This window comes from Zootoca vivipara, chromosome 16, assembly GCF_963506605.1.
Source record: "Zootoca vivipara chromosome 16, rZooViv1.1, whole genome shotgun sequence".
Classification (NCBI taxonomy): Eukaryota; Metazoa; Chordata; class Lepidosauria; order Squamata; family Lacertidae; genus Zootoca; species Zootoca vivipara.
The window spans coordinates 19,857,253-19,881,442 of NC_083291.1; the positions used below are offsets into that span (position 1 = coordinate 19,857,253).

At 41.7% G+C, this 24,190-nt stretch overlaps 2 protein-coding genes across 2 annotated transcripts; one reads left to right on the top strand and one right to left on the bottom strand.

The window, feature by feature from the left end:
- Positions 1 to 1,395: 1,395 nt before the first annotated feature.
- On the top strand, positions 1,396 to 17,354 carry TMEM175 (transmembrane protein 175). Its single transcript, XM_035141126.2, has 10 exons — positions 1,396 to 1,564; positions 3,690 to 3,728; positions 4,848 to 4,945; positions 6,745 to 6,796; positions 8,383 to 8,418; positions 9,916 to 9,999; positions 10,752 to 10,916; positions 12,014 to 12,092; positions 13,360 to 13,489; positions 14,815 to 17,354. Exons 1-10 carry the CDS (start codon positions 1,415 to 1,417, stop codon positions 15,476 to 15,478), a joined length of 1,497 nt encoding a protein of 498 aa, XP_034997017.2. The 5' UTR covers positions 1,396 to 1,414; the 3' UTR covers positions 15,479 to 17,354.
- On the bottom strand, positions 17,342 to 21,542 carry MYL5 (myosin light chain 5; the record flags this gene model as incomplete). The annotated part of the gene is made up of 6 exons (XM_060269091.1): positions 17,342 to 17,511; positions 17,677 to 17,725; positions 19,107 to 19,185; positions 19,893 to 19,997; positions 20,541 to 20,616; positions 21,342 to 21,542. Coding segments are annotated over 6 exons (609 nt in total), but the record flags the coding sequence as incomplete, so codon positions are not given.
- Between the last annotated feature and the right edge of the window lie 2,648 nt (positions 21,543 to 24,190).

Below are 24,190 nucleotides of genomic sequence, written 5' to 3' on the forward strand. Positions count from 1 at the left end.
CCTCAGGTAGGGAAATCAAAGCATCAGCTGATGTGTGAATGAGCATATGATTTCCTTCTTTGTACAGGTGCCCATTCATCCCCACTGCCCAGCAGAAGCTTGCCACAAGAGAACTTCATGGCTGGCTGTGCCCTTAAAATATAACTGTGCCTGCAAGCTCTGTTGGAAGATAATAGTCCATTATATGATGTATGTTAGGCTGGAACTGAAATTTCAAACTACATTGCCATTGCAGTATCAGCTATGTTAGCAAATGCCAATCAGATAATGAAATAACAGACTAGACAGAGTAAACAGGTCCTGCACTGCTATGCCTGGAATGCTGCTGAGTAACACAACTCATATTCTGAATGTATTTCAGAACATGTTAACACTCACATCATCTGGGGAAATTCTACTACAGTAATGGCCCTTCACTCTACAGAGCATCATAAGGCAATCACCAAAAAATGGGCATTTTCTGCTGTTCCCCCTATGCTATGGAATAACATCAGTTTCTTTGGACAGCTTGTAAAGACTTTCCCTTTCCTTGACCCTTTAGATTGGACCTAGTTCTTTTGGGCTTGAATCTCTTCCATTTTTATTTGCTGTTACATATTTTTATACTGTTGTTTTATGGAATGCCGAATGGTATGGTTTTAGTAAAATATGCAGGGATATCTGATGTAAAGTGAAGCATGGAAAGAGAAGAAAGGAAGTCATAGATATCTTAAGGATGTAAAATTGAGTGCTTTCAATTGTAAAACAGAAAAATCGGAAAATTAGAATATCATCGAAAAGTGCATTTATTTCAGTAACGCAACTTAAAAGGTGAAACCGATATATGAGATAGATGCATGACATGCAAAGCAAGATATGTCAAGCCTTTATTTGTTGTGATTGTAATTATTCGTTGTTAGGCGGGTCAATTATAAATGGAATGTAATTAATGAAATGTAATAGCAATGTTAATTTTTGTATTATTGTAACTGTTTTATTACTGTGGAATTTCCAAAAGAAAGCATTTGTAAAAATTAAAAGAAAAATAATAAGTTGCATTACTGAAATAAATGCACTTTTCGACGATATTCTAACTTTCCGAGTTTCACCTGTACTGTATATTGGTTTTAAAAGAAACGACAAGAGAAGATTCGGGTCTAGTGAGCTGCATCCCCCCTAGGATTCTCGTTTATGAAACCCAATACTGTACAGTACAAAGTGAATCAAAGGACCGAGTCTTGTGTTTTGCGTCTTTCCCTTTTCAACTTCCCGCCCCCGAAGGGAACCAGGCAGCGCCTCCTCCCGAAGCCAAGGCCGCCGAGAGCGGGGCGGGCCTGGCCGGAGGAGGCGGGCGGGCGGGCGGTGTTGGCGGCCGCCCTCTGTGACGAGGAGGGCGGGCTCTGCTTTGAGGCCCGCCCGGCATGCGAGGAGCGGGATGGCCGAAGCCGGGGACTACGCGGACGCCGTGGTCTCTCCGCCGCCGCAGGGCAGGCCTCGCGGCGGGGAGCTGGGCGGCGGCACCCAGGCCTCGCAGCGCCTGCTGGCCTATAGCGATGCCCTGCTCTCCATCATCGCCACCGTCATGGTGAGTCTCTCGGAGTCAGGCGCGTCCAGAGGGCGGCGAGGGGAAAGCAGGCGCGCCCCTTGCTGTGGGATCCCGTGGGGGGCTTTCCCCGCCACGCGCGGAGGTTGGGTGGAGCTGCACCTGTTGGAGTCCCGCCTGCTGCGCTAGACAGGCTGGGAGAAGGAACGAGGCGGGTGGAGAGACACAACAACCCCTGGACCATAGCTGTCAAGTTCTCCCTTTTTCTAAAGGGAAATTTCCTTCTGCTGAATAGGCTTCCTCGCGAGAAAAGGGAAAAACTTGACAGCTGTGCCCTTTCGCATGGAAGGGGCGAGGTTTCTGCAGCAGCGCCTTTTCCTTTTTCTAAATTATGTAATTCTTTATTTAGATTATTAAAATACATTCCTACAAACACGCAAACATACACGAAATATGAAAGTAAACACACAAACATACACGAAAAAGGGAAAAAAAGAGTAAGTACAAATCATGAAGAAAAAAGCATCACAGTTTAAAATTAGCTTCCCATCACTTGTATATCATTTCCCTTATCCCTTATACAGAACTTGCTCTTCCTCACAAATAAAGATAAAAATATAACTTAAAACACTCTATAATATATGCATACATATTTCCCCTTATGTATCTCAATCCAAACAATCCATACCTTCTTTTTTAAAATAATCTTCCACATATTTCCACTCACCTAGCAAAGATGACAGCAGCAATTAAAAATATCCCAAAACAAAGAGTTAAAGCCTCTTCCTTTTTCAAGATGAAGCAGCATGGCTGGATTAGAACCTGGGTCACAAGCTCTTTCAACACCACCTTTGTAATACACAGGCAATAATCTTGCTTTATTTGTTACCTTTCTACCCTGCCTAAGGAAAATAGTAGTAACAGTGTTCTTACATCTGGCTGGGTTGCCCAAGCCTCTTGAGATTCTTCCCCCTCTCCTGTTTTGACTACACAATAACCCTGCAAGGGCTCTTGGACCACACTTCACTCATACCTGTGCCTAGAAACCACGGGTCTTGAGAGCAGTTTTCCCGTTTGTCCCACCGCTTTCCTCAGGACAATCCACTGTTTATTTTTTATTTATTGAATTTACGCAGAGGTCTCAGGGCGGTTCACAGGACAGAATCAGAATATAAAAGCACAAAATAGGTAAATAAAATAAAAACAACAACCCAACAACGCACCCACCCCTGAATCGGAGCAAATGTCGACCCGCAGAAAACCCGGTTGGTGTTTGCTCTGATTCAGCTGTAAGGAGAAAGCGGCAGTGTGGATGAGCCCCAGAGAGAATGACTGAACTGTGGGCTCCTTAGGCCTTGGTCAGCTCTAACCACTTTGAAAAACTGCCTTTTTGGGGGAGGGGACTTGTCACCTTTCATTCATGCTGTGTTCACAATCCTTAAATCAGATTAGGACCTCAGTTTCAGTTTCCCCCTTCTACTCCAGGGGACAGAGACCCTGCTCTACCTCCAAGAGGTTCAAACATGCGGGTCTGCCCATTTTATTCTCACAACCAGTGCTTTTTTTCAGGGGGTACGCAGGCAGGGGGTACGCAGGCATACCCCTAAACATTTTGTGAATCTTTGTACTTTTGTCCATTTACTGTATTTATTTTTCCTGATTTGAACTACCGTATAAAATGGTGATTTTTCTTGAGTCAAAATGAGACTACCCCTAAACATTTTTTAAGAAAAAAAGCACTGCTCACAACACTCTTGAGGTAGGTGGGTGAGGTCACCCAATGAGTGCTGTGGCTGAAAGGAGATTGGCGCCCACGCCGTTAGCTCATGTCCAACCCTCTCTTCGCTGTGGCTGCATACCTTTACATAATAGCATCTTTATTTACTTTGGCGTAAGCACCACTCAGTAAAGTGGTACGATTTTAATAGTAAAATAAAGGATAGGTTGAAAAGATTGGGGGGCGGGAACCACCCTTTTATCATGCTTTAATCACTGTGATTGTGAGCAAGGTCAGGGTTAGGAAAGCATGTTGGGAAATACAGTACCCATTTTGTTTATGCATCTGTAAACTCATTAGAGATAATTTTCCCCTTCCCCAAATGTCCCTTTTATGCTCTTCGGTGTTTTGTTTTTTCTTCACTGCTTGTTACAAATGCTTCTTTTGCAGATTTTGCCCGTGGCCCATACAAAGATACACCCAGATCAGGTATTGTGTATAATAATAATAATAATAATAATAATAATAATAATAATTTTATATCCCTCTTTTTTTCCCTGATGGAACTCAAGGCGGTGTATTTCACATTAAGTGTACTTTTGATTGTATTTCGGTTTACTAATTTAGATTGCACTTTGCATCTCCAGTATGGTTGTTCCAGTATATAGGACATTTAGTGCTGAGTGGTTAAACCACAGAGCCTAGGGCTTGCCAATCAGAAGGTCGGTGGTTCGAATCCCTGTGATGGGGTGAGCTCCTGTTGTTCAGTCCCAGCTCCTGCCAACCTAGCAGTTCGAAAGCACGTCAAAGTGCAAGTAGATAAATAGGTACCACTCCGGCGGGAAGGTAAAGGGCGTTTCCGTGCGCTGCTGTGGTTCGCCAGAAGCGGCTTAGTCATGTTTGCCACATGACCTGGAAGCTGTACGCTGGCTCCTTCAGCCAATAACACGAAATGAGCGCCACAACCCCAGAGTCGTCCGCGACTGGACCTAATGGTCAGGGGTCCCTTTATCTTTACCTTACTAAAAGAAATTAGAACATCCGTTTCAGGTTCATTTTAAAGTTTCTGTCAATAGGTGCCTCACAGACCACTTCCAGCCCACCTCGGCTTCAGCTTCCCCTATCCCACTTTCCCTCACCCAAGTGGCAAGTGGGTCTCTTTTGACTGGCCTCTTGTTATTTTGCATGCAACCACCAAGATAGGAACAGCACCGTCTCCATATTTTGCTTTTGACCTAACCACACTGCTTTCCTGAGTACTTCGCAGGGCAGCACTTCCGGGTTAGAAAGAGTAGAAGACATCTATACTGCTTACTAATTAACTACCAGGCACCTTAAACAATTCAGTGTGTCCACCAGCTAGATTTGTCTTTATTCAAAGAGTTTCATTCTCAGGTTTTGTGTCTTCAGAGAGCAGGGGGAAGAATGTATTAGATTTGGTTTTTGTTCTTGTTTTAAATTCACAGCCTGCACCTTAAGGTTCGCTTTGCAATGCGCTTTCTCTTTGTGCTTTTGCTTGTGTGAAAAACAAACACACCATGTCATGTTTCACTAACTTCCGTAATGAATAACAGGCACTTATTTGTCAAATGCTGTGCTTTATTTCAGAAACTGGGTGAAAGTGTTCAGCAGCTCCTAGCCACCAAAATTGCCGTTTACCTGATGACTTTTTTAATAGTAACAGTTGCCTGGGCAGCTCATGTCAGGTACGCATTTAGGAATGTGTTGGAATCGGAGTATAAAAGCACAAAACACAAGCTGGTCCAAGGAAGGAAGGCATCCTGTAACATAGCTCGCAGGTTGTGCTGAGCCCTGCCATGCCAGTTGAATTAACTGCCACTAAGGACACATTAGTGGGACCCAGGTGGCGCTGTGGGTTAAACCACTGAGCCTAGGGCTTGCTGATCAGAAGGTAGGCGGTTTGAATCCCTGTGACGGGGTGAGCTCCCGTTGCTCGGTCCCAGCTCCTTCCAACCTAGCAGTTCGAAAGCATGTCAAAGTGCAAGTAGATAAATAGCGGGAAGGTAAACAGCGTTTCCATGTGCTGCTCTGTTTTGCCAGAAGCGGCTTTGTCATGCTGGCCACATGACCTGGAAGCTGTACGCCGGCTCCCTCGGCCAATAACGCAAGATGAGCGCAGCAACCCCAGAGTCAGTCACGACTGGACCTAATGGTCAGGGGTCCCTTTACCTTTACCTTTTTAAGAACACATTAAAGCAGCCTAGGAAAAATAAATCCTCAGTAGAACATAATAAGATCTTTATTTAATCAAACCAACAGTTAATCAAGCCCAGCCCCCTATTTTCCACATCGGAAAAAATGAATTGCACTTGGTTAAAAGAAGCCCCTTTTTTTCTTTTTTGTCCTGAATCTACTGCCAGACAATTTCATTATGTTACCACCATACAAGGCTTTCTTTTGACCAGTCTGCACATACATCCGTTTGCCATTTGCGGCCTTGGGAGAAGGAACAACTTTTGTAAGCTTCTGCTGCATCTTGCGGAAGTATTTTAATGCTTAATGTTTTATTATAATTTTATATGTGTTGGAAGCCACTCAGAATGGCGAGGCAACCTATACAGATATGGGCAGGGTATACAAATAATAGAATCTATTGTTGTTATTACCTGGATACAATTGTTACTGGCTCAGGAGTACTCACCATAGCTGCCAAGTTTTCGCTTTTCTCACGAGGAAGCCTATTCAGCATAAGGGAAAATCCCTGTAAAAAAGGGATAACTTGGCAGCTATGGTACTCACCCTTTACAAGCTTGGGTTTGTTGGCTGTTCTCAAAATCTCATTTAATTGGTGGTTTGTGAGGGATCTACAAATAAGTAGTTTGGCTTATTAGCCTCTTCCCCTACCTACCTACCTACCTACCTACTCCCCCCCAAAAAGTCCTGTGACTTTCACCGAGGGCTTGCAGGGAGGGCAAAGCTCTTTCTCCTTTCTGCTATGTATAAAGAAGATAAGAAACAGTGGGGAGAAACTCCTTTCATTTCCTGTCTTATCCAATCCTCAACACACTGGAGTTATGACCAGCCTAAGAGCTGAGCTCTTTGTATATGCCAAGGGAGAGGTGGGAGCTTATTTGATAAAATGAGAAATGGCAGGAGAATCTTCCATCTTTTAGTTTCTTTAAGCCACAGTAGGTGTAAGAGCTTGAGGGGTTGGGGAGGGAAGCATCCTGTTGGCTGACTTTCACCAAAGAGCCTAGCAAGGTGGTGAGCAGATTTGCCTGGTTCATCAGGCCTGGTCGCCTGATCTTTGTGAGTGGTGTTTCAGAAAGGGAAGTTTCTGAGTTTCACATTCATTTCTCCCTTACTGCTGAATATGAGTAGACTCATCATAGATTGGAGACACTGCATAACTTCCCAAGTGATACTACTATCATCAAAATTAAGACTTGTTCAGTGAACGTGTCTGTCTGTCAAAGCTTTCAGAGTATTTTACCAGGGCCAAATTATTAATGGCTTCTGTTCTCTCTCTCTCTCTCCCTCTCAGACTTTTTCAAGTGATTGAACTCATAGATGATGTCCTTGCCCTTCTAAATTTGGTGAGTGAAATAAAGGTCCGTTGAAAAAAAAAGACACGCTGGTGTAAAGATCAAGATATTCCCAGCCTTGAGTATTATCGATACCAAGATGGAACAATTTTGAATCTCCTGCTTACAAATTTCAGTATCCTTATGTTTCAAAAACACAATTATCTAGAACAGCAGTGGGCTATGATGTGTTTTATCCGTTTTACTGCACCACTATTTGATATTAATGTCTGAGTCACCCAGGACATTATAACTGCACCCGGGATATATGTGTAATGTTTTTTGCTTCATTTGTTGACAGTGAAGTGCAAAATATGAATAGTTTAATAATTACCCGAAGCAGTTGGAGGTTTTAACTCGTCCCAGTGCATAACATACAGAATCTTGAGCAGGCATCCCCAAACTGCGGCCCTCCAGATGTTTTGGCCTACAACTCCCATGATCCCTAGCTAACAGGACCAGTGGTCGGGGAAGATGGGAATTGTAGTCCAAAACGTCTGGAGGGCCGAAGTTTGGGGATGCCTGATCTTGAGGGACATTCTGTCCAAGTCTTCTTCAAATGTATGGGAGCTGTCCAGGAGTCCTGCCTTTCTAGGGCTAGCAGAGTGGGTGGCGTTGTGGTCTAAACCACTGAACCTCTTGGGCTTGCCGATCAGAAGGTCAGTGGTTCGAATCCTGTGACAGGGTGAGCTCCCGTTGCTCTGTCCCAGCTCCTACCAACCTAGCAGTTTGAAAGTTTGCCAGTATAAGTAGATAAATAGGTAGAGCAGCGGCAGGAAGGTAAACAGTGTCTCTGTGCGCTCTGGTTTCCACCACGGTGTTCCGTTGCTCCAGAAGTGATTTGGTCATGCTGGCCACATGACCCGGAAAGCTGTCTGTGGACAAACGTCGGCTCCTTCGGCCTGAAAGCAAGATGAGCACCGCAACCCCTTTGATTGGACTTAACCATCCAGGGGTCCTTTACCTTTTTACCTTCTGTCCAAGTCGTCTTCAAATGTATGGGAGCTGTCCAGGAGTCTTTCTGCCTTTCTAGGGTTGCCATATGTCTGGATATTCCTGGGCAGGTCCGGGATTCCAATGACGGAATTAGCGTTTGGGTAGAATTTTGGGAAATGGGCAAAATGTCTGGGTTTTTGACAACAACTTATTGTGTTTGGATTTTTACTTCTTGAAATATGGCAACCCTATAAAGCTGTCATTCATTTCGGCATGTCTTGTGCTGAGAGAACAACCTGCTTGATTGTGCCCTAAAATTGTTGCGATCTAACACAAGAAACAGATTTGAGTGTAACTTGGGAAAATGGCCTGAGGCTACAAACAGATGATTGTGGGAAGCCACTGATGTCTTCCAATGAGTTCTTCTGCATTTCTTTGTAGTACAGTACCATGCCTGGGTTTGATAAAGCATGAGGGTTGTAGAGGTTCCACAGGCAACACTTACTGCATTATCTTTGTTCAATGTGAGTTGCTGCTGCATTGCTATGTATGAAGTCCTTGGACGTGATCTGGCTCCCTTTCCATGCTAATGTCATTCCTGACTTGCATTTACATGTCAAGGAGCCATTTCTTCTCACATGTTGAATTCTTTTCTCTCCTAGGCATGTATGATGCTCATTACCTTTTTGCCATACACAGTAAGTAAGTTCTTTCCTGCCTAACGTTCCCCCTCTGTCTGATTTTTGAGGACTAAACTCCTTTTAAAACTTAAAGACTCTACCTGTTGGAATAGAGTTGACATCTTCCTGAAATGGGTACCACTCTTACTTGCTTAAAAAGCTTAAGCGTAACCTTAAATATATGGTATATCAATTGGTCAGCTGAAGATTAATCACTTAACCAGTTATCACAAAACTTCACTTATTACAAGTAAATAATGCCTAAAGTAAAAGGCAAACAATGTTAATGTACTCTTATCTATTCTGAAGCATGTCTCATTATGGAACACTTTGTACAGGTATAGAAAGCCATTTGAACAGAGTGGTCAGTGTGCCTTTGCAGACCATGGCTCTCTAAAATGTCCCCAGCTCCTCTTTGCCTCTGGTGTTGGATAGGAGCAAATCCCCAGGCTTTGAGTATGAGTGAGCAGTAAAAGCTACCCTCCCATCACAAGACCACAACCTGTTTCCTTTCCTTGCCTCTAGATGGTTAGCATGAAACCAAAGCGATTCCGACTGCTAATCCATTCAGTCACAAATGCATGTCAAAACCCAGAAACTGATTTTAAGCAAATTTATTAAGAATAAGGATTAAGAAAACCACAAAGGGGAAATGCAGAATGATCTTACTATGTATTTGTCACAGTGCATTTTGTTCTCTGCGACTGCGGTGAGGCTTGCAACTCTAAACCTAATCCTCTTCGAAGGTAAATTATTTTAACTAAATGGTCTGAATTGTTCAGACAGTCCAAGAATTTTCTCACCCAAACTTGAAACTGGGCTCTGCCAGTTAGCATAGAAATTTCACTGTGCTTGCACCAATGCCTTCCAGTAGAAGAAGAGGATTTTGGATTTGATATCCCGCTTTATCACTACCCGAAGGAGTCTCAAAGCGGCTATCAATCTCCTTTCCCCTCCTCCCCCACAACAAACATTCTGTGAGGTGAGTGAGGCTGAGAGACTTCAAAAAAGTGTGACTAGCCCAAGGTCACCCAGCAGTTGCATGTGGAGGAGCGGAGGCGCGAACCCGGTTCCCCAGATTACGAGTCTACCACTCTTAACCACTACACCACACTGGCTCTCACTAGCTTTTCGGCATAATATGCTGGTTCATAAACCCAAGTTGCAAGCATCTCAGTCCATCCTAGAATTCTGTACTCAAGCACCTGTTCACTGAAAGAGTGAAATTCAGAAATTTAGCATTTCTTACTGCTTTCCTCTTCAAGTTACTACAATATGCTTGGATGTGCTCTTGGCCTCTCTCAGAATAAGTTGCAGATCTTACAAGTTTGTTTATTGATTCAGCTGAGTGTCAAGGCAGGACATAAAAAGCAGAGCTTGCAAATATATAACTTCATATTTTTAAAAAAGCTGATCCAAGCAAATATATATACAGTACATATTTATTGGTCTTACTCTTTACTTTCCTTGAGTGTATTTTGCAGTATATCACTGATCTCCCATTTTGTCTTGCAGTTCTCCTTGATGGCCTCATTTCCAGATGTACCATTTGGCATTTTCATGTTTAGTAGCTGCAGTGTTGTAATCGGCACTATCCAGGTCTTGTTGCTTTCATTTGAGTATTTAAAATTAGGGACTATTTGCAAGAAAGAATCCATAGGTTTTAATCAGAAAATGGTGATGATGCACGTGTTATCCTCCTTATATGAGAACATAATTGTTTAGTCCCCAAAGGAAAGAGTAGATTCCCTTCTTGCAGCAGCTAGTAGAGCAGGGATCCCCAAACTAAGGCCCGGGGGCCAGATGCGGCCCAATCGCCTTCTAAATCTGGCCCGCGGACGGTCCGGGAATCAGCATGTTTTTACATGAGTGGAATGTGTTCTTTTATTTAAAATGCATCTCTGGGCTATTTGTGGGGCATAGGAATCCGTTTGTATTTTTTTTCAAAATACAGTCCGGCCCCCCACAAGGTCTGAGGGACACTGGACCAGCCCCCTGCTGAAAAAGTTTGCTGACCCCTGTAGTAGAGGCAACAAAAGCTGCAAGCGCTTACAGGACCAGTTTATTATTGCATTGCTTTGTGCTCACAAGTTTGCTATTCAGGCAGGCAAGCACAAACAACAGTGGACAACAATCATTCACAGTCATTTGTGGACAATATGGTAAACAAAGGTTTGATGCAAATTGGGATTGGAAATTGGCTAACTCTTCAGTGTGCAACGGTAAGAGGGAGGTGGGGAAATAAGCAGAAGCTCGAGGCTTGTTCTTGTAACACCAAACCATGGTTTGGCATTATGTCTGGGATTGGCGTTAGTCTCCTGTACTCATGCAGTGCTTTCTTCACTCTGCAGGCAATCATCGTAGTGTATGGCTTCCACCACCCGTATTTACTCAGCCATCAAATACAGGAGTCTGAAAACCAGGCATTTTACAAAAATCATATTCTGAAGATTATACTAAGAGGGCCAACGCTTAGTTTTTTTGCTGCCATCGTCTCATTTTTCTTCATCCCATTGGTAAGCTCTCCTTTACATTCAAGCAGCGATTAACAAACTGTGTGCAAGAGCAGGATTGTGTTCTGCAAGGGGGGCTTTTCAGGGTGCCAGCCAACCATGCCCTTCTTGGGGTATTTCACTCCTTTTCCTCATTCTCCCTACCGCTTCTGACTGTCAGCCTATATTTTGTGTCTGCTGAGCATGTTCAGTCTTCATTAGGCTGTTGTGAGGAGGGGTTGGTTTTTTAAGTTTGGGGGTTTATTCCCCCTAAATATTTTTTTGTATTCCTGAAAACCCTGGAACTCATCTGAGCATGTTACCATGCAATAAACAAACTCTTATTTCCTTCCATAATGGAACCCAATACTGTATAACTACTGTACAACAAATATACCTTGCAATTCCCTGAAATGAGAGGTAATCGGAGGAACAAAAATATTTAAGGAGCTAAGGATAACAGCTGATATAGAAATAATAAAAATAACCAAATCCTTAATGGGATGCCGGCTACTACCTCGTTTCACTTCGATTAGCAGTTTCCTCAGAAGGAAAATGAGAATACTATATTTTTTTAATAATAACAACATTCAGAAATAAGGGAACTCTATTTTTGCATATTCAAAACGCAGGCAAAAAAGGTGGACTCAAAATTAAGCTATCAAGCTTTCTGAAAAAATCAAAGCCTGGGCGATCTCAACCCCATTACAAGATAAGGAGAAAGAAAACTCAAATTTAGCATTCCCAAGGCCCAAAAAGCAGGCAAAAGGGGAATTCAAAATAAGTTATCTAGCTTTCTGAAAAACACAAAGCCTGGGCTATGTCAACACCATTCCAAGATAAAGGGTAAGAACTCAGATTTAGCATTTTCAAGGCCTGAAATGCAGGCAAACAAGGAGCTCTAAACAAGCTTATACTGTATAGCTTTCCGAAAAACACAACTTCTCAATGCAACTTGTGTCTGCTGAGCATGTTCAGTCTTCATTAGGCTGTTGTGGGGAGGGGTTGGTTTTTTAAGTTTGGGGGTTTATTCCCCCTAAAGATTTTTTTGTATTCCTGCAAACCCTGGAACTCCTCTGAGCATGTTACCATGCAATAAACAAACTCTTATTTCCTTCCAGGCTTACGTGTTTCTTGGACTCGTTATTTTTTTCCCACATGTCAGCCACCTAACCAAATGGTTTAAAAGCAAGTTCCTTGGTGAGTATCCTTTTTTGTTTGTTTGTTTGTTTGTTTAAAGATTTTTATTTTTTTAAAAACCAGGCTGCCCATGCCACTAGATTGGCAATCTAATAGACACTATACAAAAAGAGAAATGAACTGAACCGAAAGTAAGGAAGTTCAGGATTCCTTCATTAGCCCTAGTTACATACTGTATTTTTCTGCGTATAAGACTATATCCCCCCCCCAATTTTTTAAAGTTTGAATTTGGGGGTCGTATTATACACGGAATGTTGCAATTACTTATTTCTTAATTTTGGGCTCAAAAAATAGGGGTTGTCTTATACATGGGGGTGTCTTATACATGGAAAAATACGGTAATTGATACCATAGTGACCAGCTGAAATGGCATAGGAGGCAGCAAAATGGCAGCTGGTCCCAGCCAACTCGATGGAGGGGGCTTTGCAATCTGTCCTCTGCCTCAGACACAGCTAGGCAGAAGCTGACTTAATTCTTCTTCATGGGATTGCTTTATCTCCTCCTTGGGCGACTGACTAGGAGGCAGGTTTTGAAAGTATGGTCCAGAATGAAAACAGAAGGACAATTCAGGCCAAAGAAATTGTTTTCTCCTTGCTTTGTATTGGACAGTGATTGTGACAGAAAGTCTGTCTCCAAGTCTTCTAAAACGACCAGAGCACACAGGGCCTTCTCTGTGGCTTCTCTGGCCACAACTCTGAAATTCCTATGCTAACTGGAAATAATCAGGCTCCTAATTCGTCTGTCACCAGAAACTGAAAACACCTTTAATTTAAAAAGTAATACCTGGTGTTATTGTTTCTGGTTTTAATGTACAATATGTTCTACCCTCGCTGCTGCTACGTTTGTGTCTTGTTTTGCTTTAGGTATGTTCTGGTTTCTGTTGCTTTTAGAAAGTGTCTTTCTAACATGTTTATTGCTTATATGATACAGTTTTACGATGGTGTTGCATGCCACACTGGGCACTTCTGGTAGAAGAGAGGAATATCGATCAATTAATACTATATTTGGAATAGGATAGGCAGCTGGCCAGTTGGGAGTCTAAGAATAAACACATGATGAAAAGTCGCAAAACAATAATCTGTACAGGCAAGGTTCTCCTATCAAGCTTTGGATAAGCAACATATCTATGGGAGAAGGTAGGCAGGAATAACATGGTGAATACGTTTTTATTTGTTTCTAGAGGATGAGACAAAATGAATAAAGGCTTGTTGACTTTATAAAAGAAAAGCTTAGCTCTTTCATCCCGCATGCTTATTGTGCCTTCCAGGTCAAGAAGACGAAGCCCCCCTGGAGTCTTTTACTTCTTACCTTACAGAACCCCTTAGTAAGGAACGAGTGGAAGCATTCAGTGATGGAGTTTATGCAATCGTAGCAACCCTATTGATTCTGGATATATGGTAGGTCTTCAGAAATCTTAAATGTTTTAGGATTAAGTTCTATCCAGTATTGCCCTTGACTGTTTTTCATAGGAGAATACAGTGCTTGGAGGGGAAAGTGTGTACAGTGGTACCTTGGTTCTCGAACAGCTTGGTTCCCGAACGCCGCAAACCTGGAAGTGAGTGTTCTGGTTTGCGAACATTTTTCAGAAGCCGAACGCCCGACACAGCTTCCGTGTGAGTGCAAGAACTCAGACTCCCGGAACAGATTAAGTTCGAGAACCAAGGTACCACTGTCTAGTTTTATTTCATAAAATTTATACACTGCTTGACTGTAAAAAAAAACAACAACCTCAAAGCAGTTTACAAAAAGATAAAACAAGAAAACCAGGAAAGATTTACAGCCCTACTTTAAAACATACAAAAGTTGAAATACTAAAACAGATTAAAATGTCCTCAGCTTTCTAAGATTCTGGGTAAGCTTGTCTAAACAAGAGTGTTTTTAGCAGGCGCTGAAAAAAGTTCAGTGAAGAGGTCTGCTTGATCTCAATAGGCAGGGAGTTCCAAAGTGCCACACTAAATGGCTGAATTCTTACCAATGTGGAACGGGTATTATGTGGCACCTATAATAGTGTCCACTTCTGCCAATCGAAGCAGTCGAGTGGCCGCACATGGGGTAAGGTAATCTTGTAGGTAAACTGGTCCCAAGTTGTTACGGGCTTTATATACTAATAGTAAGGCCTTGAACTTGGCCAGTAGCAAATTGGCAACCAGAGCAGATAACTGAGCACAAGTGCTATATGCTGACAAAGCCTCACTCCTATCAACAATTGCTCTGCAGCATTCTGTACTAACTCCAGCTTCTGCATCAAGCACAAGGGAATCCCCACAGATCTCTCTTGAGCATGGGCCCTCTACCAGTGTCTTGTGCAATCATATTAGTACTTGCACATCCCAGTGGAAAATACCTACGCTTAATGAAGTGAAATGATGAAATTTCCACCTTTGCTTCATGTCGGTAGTTCATAGATGGCAAAGTGAGTGCTGCATATCACATAGCGCTTGTCCATAGCAGTTGCCTGCAGAATAGAAAGGTCACCTAGATCTGCAGTCTCCTGTTATCCCACTAACTGACCAAAAACCACCAGTTCATTTTAATCCTCCTCCTCTGCAGAAAACAGAGGTGTTATATGTACCATTGTTTAACTATGAAAATCATTTAATAAAAAGGATTTTAATATATATATATATAAGTGTTAAAGTAACATGCAGAAAATGATAGAAAATCACCATATAAACGGATGCCACTGCATGTACAACTCAAAGATCATTTCCCACCCCAACAGTGAAGATAACGTTCCTGACGCTAAAGAGGTGCGAGAGAAATACCATGGGAATCTCATCAATGCCTTGAGTGAATATGGTCCAAATTTCCTCGCCTACTTTGGGTCTTTTGTTACGATCGGCCTCCTCTGGTTTGTCCACCATTCGCTCTTCCTTCACGTGACGAAAGCGACGCGCCTGATGGGCCTCCTCAACAATCTCTCGTTGGCTTTCGTTGGAGGTCTGCCTCTGGCCTACCAGCTGACCAGCGACTTTGCAGAGAAGTCTCACAACGAGATAGAAGCCATCCAGGTGAGCTGCGTCACCATTTTCTTCGCCAGCATCTTTCAGTTTGGGATCTGGACTGCCGCCCTCTTCCACGAACGGGAAACGTTGCATCCTTTTGCACGATACGGGGGCAAAGAGCATGCCTTTATGTTTGCCAAGCTGGCTCTCTACCCTTGTGTGAGCCTCGCCGCCTTCTTCCTGACCTGCATTGTAAGCAAGCTGAGTACAGAAATCTTCCACCTCACGCAGATCATCGTCCCATTTGCCTTCCTCGTCTTGCGCATCTTTGTCAGGGTTGGTTTGGTGGCGTTGAAGTTCCTGGTGTCTTTGTTCAGGCCACGGAAAGATGTATTAGAAGAAGAGGAAGCGTGTTTGCCTCCTGCTGAGACCTTGTCATAGCTTTACCTCTGCTTTCCTTGAAATTCCTGTGGAATTGCTTCGACTTGAACATACCTGGTCCAAGCCACAACTGGGTATATTCAACATTTTACCAGTTTAGATGCTTTGCTTCATGAAACATAGAACCCTTTGAGTAAAGAGATTTCAAGTGCAAACCCAGAAATAGAGTCATGCAATAGGGTCATATTTTTGGCCGCAGGTTGGACGTTTTTGTCAATGATTAGGGCTAGGATGATGCATCTAACCAGCAATGTAGCCAGTTTTTTGCATAATAATAAAAATAATAATTTATTATTAATACGCCGCCCATCTGGCTTTGTTTCCCCAGCGTGGTGGCAGAGGGAGCACAGAAAAATTAAGGGAGAATTATAGCATTGGGTCTGTTTTTGAGGCGTTGAATAAGGGGACGGGACTGTGGCTTGGTGTTAAATCACATGCTTTGCATACAAAATGTTCCAGGTTCAATTCATAGGATTGCCAGTTAGAGCTGGGAGAGTTCATCTGAAACTGAGGAGCTGTTTTCAGTTACAGGTAGTTTTAATAATACTGAGTTAGCTCAATCAGTGGTCTTGGAATAAGGTAGCTTTCCCTAGTTCCTAAAGTCAAGTTTCAGTTGTCATAATTAGTAAAAGTAGTAAGATTCATATTCATGTCATGTTATCAGTGGGCATTATTTGAATGTTAAGTTGTTACATATTCTAGGGTGTGCCTGTTGTAGTAAATCGTACATACATCTGGAATACATACAGGATGTAATTGGCCTGGAATACGAGTGAAAATTATTATGTAGAGTGTTGGACAACTGCTCGTGAATCCCCAAAACAAATGGCTTTCATGGACAATAGACAAGGTGGTTCATCTCTGGTTGGAAAATCTAAAGACCTCCATTTTCTCAGGGATCTGGAATCTAGGAATGTGAAAATTGTACCAGGGCTCATCCTGGTTTCTGCAGAAAGTTGAGGGTAGCACCTACAGATATTAAGTCATTTTCCAGCTCTTGCTTAATGTCTCTTTCCTTCAGTGTTGTTCTGCTGAGTGTCACACTTCCGGTATAAATCCCTCTGAGCTTTGGCTAATCCACTAAGCTGCTGGTTTACTGTATCTTGAATGTTGCTTTTAGCTTGAAGAAAGAACTTTCTATACCTGATGTTTGATGCAACTTCTCAATGAAATGCTCAGCATTATGCCACTCAGAAAAAAACAGCAGTCTCTTTTCTTGAAATGCACATACGTAGGCTAGCTAATAGCTTCTGTACTTTTCCCTTAATTGCACTTTATTATAAACGTAAAATAGTATTTATATTTTGAGTGGCTTATGATGCCCAATTACCTTTACTTGATTGATTGATTGATTGATTGATCATCATAATACTTGCTTTGGAGAAATGCACTATATTGTATGTTGAGATTCAACCTACAGTCTAAGATATGTCCTCTTAATGATTCTCTTTGGTCCCTTATTTTATATATTTCTTAATTTTAAAATGTGTTGGAACATTTTTTTTATTGAATAAAATGCTGCATTTACAATTGAAACTGGCAGGAGTTTTATTCCACTTCATCATCTCTCTTCCACATTGGAATACCAGAATACCATTTCACCAATCCTTACAGCAGCCGTGTAATGCTGCAAACTAGGAGGAAACTAAGCTACACAGGAGATCCCAGTCACAGATCCCATCTAGTTTGCTCTTGAGCAAATGCCACTTGCAGTCTCCCCAGACTGATACCTTTCTGAAAATAATTCTTTTAAGTAGCAAAATTTTATATAGTACCTTGTTGAAGAACAAATCATTCCAACTTGACATTTTCCTGTAGGGTTGATATTCAAATAAAATACACAGTGCTTGCAGTCATAGAGAAAGTAATGCATTTATTTTGTTTTATTCTTATTGCATGGGCATAGGTGTTGACAGTTTCCAAAAGTAGGCAGACTATTCTTTTTCATCTCCGTGAGTGATGGTATAGCAGAGAGCTTTGTAATCCAGGTTTCCTGCTGCGTCAATAGGAGAACTCTGGAACATCTGATCCATCTGCACATCAACAGGGATAGTTAGAACTGGGGGCAACAGAGACACCTCCCACCAATCTAACTAATGTGATCCTGGCCACATCTTGAAAAGTTTGGTGGCATTTTGGAAAACAGGCATCCTAAAAAGCCATGTATAATTGATTTTGGGTAAATAGAACATACAAACCTCTTCAGCATTGAACCTGTCACCTTGGGACATCATTAAGCGTTTAATACTGTAGAAGAAAAAGAGAGAAAATTACCTTGTTTATGAAACGGCTGGCATAAGAGTCATTGTTAAGATCTCACTTCTTTAACCAGAAACTGCAGCCGAGGCTTTCCCTACAGGTGAAACTCGGAAAATTAGAATATCGTCGAAAAGTGCATTTATTTCAGTAATGCAACTTAAAAGGTGAAACCAATATACAGTATGAGATAGATGCATGACATGCAAAGCAAAATATGTCAAGCCTTTATTTGTTGTAATTGTAATTATTTGTCGTTAGGCAGGTCAATTATAAATGGAATGTAATTAATGAAATGTAATAGCAATGTTTATTTTTGTATTATTGTAACTATTTGTTTTATTACTGTGGGATTTCCAAAAGAAAGCATTTGTAAAAATTAAAATTAAAATAAAAAATAATAAGTTGCATTACTGAAATAAATGCACTTTTCGACGATATTCTAATTTTCCGAGTTTCACCTGTACGGTTACAAGTTGTGGTTAAGGAGGAGACACCTTAACTACTATTGTGAATTTATACCAGGCACGTCTAAAACAACTGGCATCCCATTGTCCTTGCGGGGGGGGGGGACCAAAGTTGTTGAGTTTTCTTTAGGAAGGGGGAGGTCTTAAAACGCAACAATAAGTGGGTGCAGCAAAACAGGCAAGTTTCTTGCCACTAACGACCGCCTATTGCACATAACAGACGGACAGAGCGAGGACAGCGGGGGGCAGAGACTTTTAACACCATGCTTCTTTAAACGAGCGATCGGAAGGGAACCTGCGATCGACCACGGTTGGACAACGCTGATTGAGATAATACACAAGCTCTTCTCCGGGAGACAGCCTATTTGTATGGTCACGAAGTAATTTTGCCTTAACCCTAACATGTGAGCCAGGCCAATGTATGTGGTGTGATGTTGGCAGGCTTAAGGAGTAGAAAGGTAGGGCTAAACTACATGCAACAACAGTGAACCCAAGCATTTCACGGTGGCTCTGCTCCCGAGTGTGTGTAAAGTGAGAGCGGGGTGCCGTTTCAAATTGCAAAAGGGTCAAGGCATTCTGAACCCTCACCTCACCCGCCACATATTCCCGCAGACCTTCCCCCGCAACCTTTTACTCCCAGCTGGGTTCATTTCCAACTCAAAAGCCTGGATGGGGGCCAAAATGCCTTTGGGGGATGGCCTGTGGTAGGGAAAATGGGTGTGCGGGGGGGGGGTAGGGTTGTCACCTCCTACCCATAACTCATTTTGCATGCTTGTGCACTCTACAGGTGATTGGAGCAGAGCTGGTTTTAAAGCCAAGGGTCCTCCACTGTCGCTGCAACTTGTCGCTGCAATATGAGCTGTCCACCAGCCAACAGGGGTTCTGCTTAGGTAGCTAATACTTACTAATCCTTGTTAAGGTTTCCTTTACCATCTGGGTCAAACATTTTAAATGCGTTCAATATGGTCTCTTCAGTATCCGTACCTGCAGAAAACAATGAGGTACAGCTGAAGCTAGGCTGGTCATGGCATTGCTTCTGAGCGATAGAAAAGCCCATTTAAAATTGGATACCCCAGAAAGAAGAATACTGTATTATTAACGGGAATCTGTTATCTGTGGGGATTTTCCTACTCTTCCTTTCAATTGGGGGGGGGGGGGAACCTGCAGAAAAGATGAAAGAACCACAGGGAAAATACAGGATGACAATGATTTGATGATGTTATTGTGCAGATACCCTATAGAAAGAGGAAATGAAGAGTAAAAGCAGCCCAAGGGTGTTATGGGTTACCAAAACACCCAGGAAGAAGACAAAAACCACAAATGCAATCAGTTTGTTAAACCTTTCATTTGAATTTTAACTTTCGTCCAGTGCTAAATACTGATTTTACTGCCATAGAGAAAATAACTCGTCTGAAATGTCATGATTAGCCTCATGTGCAAATTTAAGGGGAAATGTAGTTTTAATAAGAGAGTGTTAACCCCCCCACACATATATTAAGTAAAATAGAAACATCGTCATCTGACCCCCCCACCTCCCCCCATCTACGTCTATCCCCCTCTTTCTTCCCAATGTCTCAACAAATGAAACTGATTTGTAAAAATGTTACGAGAGACATTGCATATATTTCTGTACTGTAAATCAATAAAATCTTTAATAAAAAACAAATAAAATAAGAGAGTGTTAAACTTACCACTTAACTTTTCCCCAAACAGGTTCAAAAACATGGTAAAATTAATCGGTCCAGTGGCTTCTTTAAGCATAGATTCTAACTCCTCATCTTTGACATTTGTTTTACCTAAAATCAAATGGGAAATAAATGATCCATTGCATCAACAGAGCATGCATGTACCAGAATATGCTTGATGGTATAGAGCAGGCTTCCTCAAACTCAGCCCTCCAGATGTTTTTGAGACTACAGTTCCCATCATCCCTGACCACTGGTCCTGTTAGCTGGGGATCATGGGAGTTGTAGGCCAAAAACATCTGGAGGGCAGAGTGTGAGGAAGCCTGGTATAGAGAGACTGCCACCATCATTTGTTGTTTAAGTGCCAGCAAAAAAAAAATTTTTTTAACATTCAACAGTTCCCCATTTAATCTCCCAGGCTTAAAAAAAATTCTATACAGTATAAAACTCAAGAGAGCTCAAATTAGGAGGCATAGTAAAATATGAATCTGAATTTCAGATCCCAGCCCTGCCTTTGAGTTAACAGGATGCATTTAGAAATGAGTTTACATATGCTTTCTAAGGAACATATTTAAATTACATTATATGGAGAAAACACAATTGTTACTACAAAATGGAGATTGAAAGAGGATGTGGCCATTTCGCAAAACTTGCCTAAAGAAGCATAGGTATCTTTCAAGTCTTCTTTATCAATGAAGCCATCTCTGTTCTGATCAATTAGCGTAAAAGCCTATAAAAAGTATTTATTTAGAGAGAGAGAGAGAATTGGGATATAAAACGTTCTTGTGATTAGAAGAAATTACTGATTTAACATTTTGTGTTTAAGCCCAGTGATTTCAATATGCAGGATAACAGTCTCCAAATGAACTTTTTCTGCACTTAAGTCCTCAGAATTGGGATAACCTCAAACTGCTAAAAGAGATCAGGATTGCGGACTTTATTTATTCATTTTTTTTACTTGTACCAGTTTAAGTGTGATGGCTTGCCACAAAGGCTCCATGGGTTTTTAGTTTGGTGTTGTTAAGAGAATCTCCCTAACCCTGCAGGAAGAACTACAGAGCCCAAAGGTTCTATGAGGAGAGGGACTGAGCATTCAGCCAGTTCATCTGTAGAATAAACATGCTTCATTCCTTAGATAACCCCCCCTTTCTAACCTGAAAAAACCATCAAAACAAATATTTACAAAGTCCTGTCTCCAACTGCAGCCCAAGTCTGTGATATCAGAGGGAACACCTGCTTTCTTCCTACAGGTGTGGTCTGCATCATCATCATCATCTTCATCATCATTGTACCCCACCCATCTGACTGGGTGCACTGCCCTTTCCATTTCCTATTTCCATACATCTCAAGATTCAGGTAGCTGCACATCCCTGATTAATATTAAGAGAAAAATACAGAATTGCAAGCCTATTTGTAAATTAGAGCCTCCCGGCCATAGACAGGGAATTTACTTACTTCCTTAAATTCTTGAATCTGTGTCTGTTCAAAGTTGGAGAAAACATTAGAGGATGCTCTCTGAGCACGTTTGGCTCCCCCTTCCTTCTTCTTGGTTTTTCTGCTGGCCTGAAAAGAGCAGGAAATGAACTCAGTCGGTGCAGCATAGAGCCCATATGACAATTCAGCAGCAGCAATGGCAATCCATGAACCATTATCATAGAATTGTGGTGTTGGAAGGGACCTCAAGGGTCATCTAGTCCTACGCCCCGCAATGCAGGGACTTTTTACCCTACATGGGACTCAAAATCATGACAATAATAATAATAATGATAATATGTCCTCCATCAGACTGAGTTGCCCCAGCCACACTGGATGGTCCTCAACAAAATATTAAAAGCACAATAAATATAACAACAACAACAACAACAACAATTTTTTATTTGTACCCCGCCCATCTGGCTGGGTTTCCCCAGCCACTCTGGGTGGCTTCCAACAAAGATTTAAAATACATTAAAATGTCACACATTTACAACTTCCCTGAACAGAGCTGCCTTCAAATATCTTGTAATTGTTTATCTGAGATCTGATGGGAGGGTGCCACTACCAAGAAGGCACTCTACAGACTCAGCTATCCCATACATACATACATACATACATACATACATACATACATACATACATACATACATATATACATACATATTTGGACTTTCCCCCCAATTAACAGCCATCAAAATATGCAGCGAGTCATAGAAGGCACACTTTAATTTAGGTACTCTTAAACCTGCACAAATCAGAATACGTTGTTGCTGCTGTAGTTTTCAACAAAACAGATTGTATCGCCACACAGGCCAAACTCACCATCTTTTGTGGAAAGCTACTCTGCCCACCTTTCTCTGGCAAATTTTTCTTTATGAATTGCCTCTTATATGAAGGGGAGGATCTTGTCTTTACAGCTCAGATCTCCCAAAGGAGATCTCAAACGTCTTAAGAACCCTGAGCTCGCAAGAGCTATTCCATACATGGCAAGAACTGCAGGATACCTTCTGTTCCCCAGTGGCTGGGCAACTGTTCCTTAGACATGAACTTGCCTAGTAAGTCATTTGCTTTAACTGCAGAGAACTAAGAGTACATACAGTGAAAAACTCTGAGATTGTTGTAATGTATGCGTGTGGCACATTTGGATTCAGTTATCTATTAGACGGCTTGCCAGAAGTGTTAATAGCGCAGACAAAACACAAGTTTGTTTTTTTTAAATTTGGTAGTGCAATTCCACCCCCCTCAAATATAAAATGCACCACCCGACATCAATTAAAACATATATATTATAGGATAATATCCAGTTGTGGAGTCCCACTTGAATAACATCGGATTGCAGACCCTTAGGAACAGATCAGTGGCAGGAGTGGGACTGCAAGCAGGAGAAGAGGGAGGGGAAGTTTAATTGTGTTCCCTGGCAATAATGTTGGGTCTTCCATTACTCAACCATTACTGCTATACTGTAATTCAGTGCACTTACAAAAAAAAGAAGAAGATCCAAAATGTTGTTAAATTTTGCAGAATTTAACAACATTTTCCTCTCTAGCAAGGGAGGGGAGGACCTGCTCACTCTTGGGCTGCCTCTGATACGCATTTTTATTTTAAAAGCATGAATGGACTAGGAATGGGAAGGGATTCTGGAAGATTTCATGACAAACCCTCTGGCTTTGCCAATGTACAAAAGTAAACGGGGATCAAAAATTCAGAACGGCAGCTGTGGCTTTCCAATAGAAATAAGTGGGACAGAGAAGTGTAATTTGGGTGGATCATACCCATTACTTAGGACAAAGTAAAGCAAAAAGCATTAGGATTCATAAAATACCACCCTGATTTAAAAAGGCTTCTAGGGATATTATATTTAAATAGGTTTGTGTGTGTGGACACAGTAGGATTGTTTAAAAAAATAGCATGCAGGCAATCAAGATCTGTAGATCTCTCTCTCTCTCTCTCTCTCTCTCTCTCTCTCTCTCTCTCTCTCTCTTATTTATTTATTTATTTATAATTTATCTAAGCTACAAACACTGAACCCAATATTGCATGGCATTTACATTAGATTTCACTGAAGGCATTACAATTGGGTGTCAGTTTGGATGTCAATGACAGCAAAATCATCATTGCAGGAATTAATCTGGTAATGTTAGTTTCCATGATCCATTAACACCAAAAGGAACTTGGCTGCACTAGAGATTTGATAATTAAAATGATGAGCCATGTTAGAAATATTCATTAACTGTACCCTTTTAACACTCTTGCACAGTTGCTTCTTGCTATTCGTATCTTTTGCTTGCAGCTGCTCATGCTAATAATATTCGCTAATTATACTGTGTTATGATATTCTCTCTGGGCTTTTGGTTGGCTCTCTCTGTGTGTATCTTTAGCATCTGCTATTTCCCTGCTCTTCGGGATCCAATTTAGGAAACAATGTTCAAACAGCTTTCAAAGTCTGTATTATATAGTTATTGAAACAGCTTTCAGGCAATAGGGGTAGATGATTAAGACAATATATTCTTCTTAAATGAGTTGTCAGAATACGCTTCTTGCACAGACAGTTACATGAATTACCCCCACATACAATCTGTATACAGTACTTACTAAAAGTTTTGAAGGTGCCATTCCCACCCCACCAACTACTTATAGCACCTATTTTATTTTACTGCAGGATTTCAGAGCTACTACCGGTATTGATTCCAGTAGTATACAGCTCAACCGGAGCAGGACATCCCGGAATTACAGAAGCCTTCTGACTGGATCCCAGAATGTCCCATTTTTTGGTCCAATACTCTGGCATGAACCAGCTGAGCAAATGGCACTCCTTTTTTTGGTTGGGT

What these genes read in the sequence shown, in the direction of transcription:
- TMEM175 (XM_035141126.2), top strand. Translation starts at nt 1,415, where the DNA reads ATGGCCGAAGCCGGGGACTACGCGGACGCCGTGGTCTCTCCGCCGCCG. An exon ending in TTACCTTTTTGCCATACACA is followed by an intron (nt 8,419 to 9,915) that starts GTAAGTAAGTTC and finishes TTTGTCTTGCAG; the next exon opens with TTCTCCTTGATGGCCTCATT. An exon ending in CTATTGATTCTGGATATATG is followed by an intron (nt 13,490 to 14,814) that starts GTAGGTCTTCAG and finishes CCACCCCAACAG; the next exon opens with TGAAGATAACGTTCCTGACG.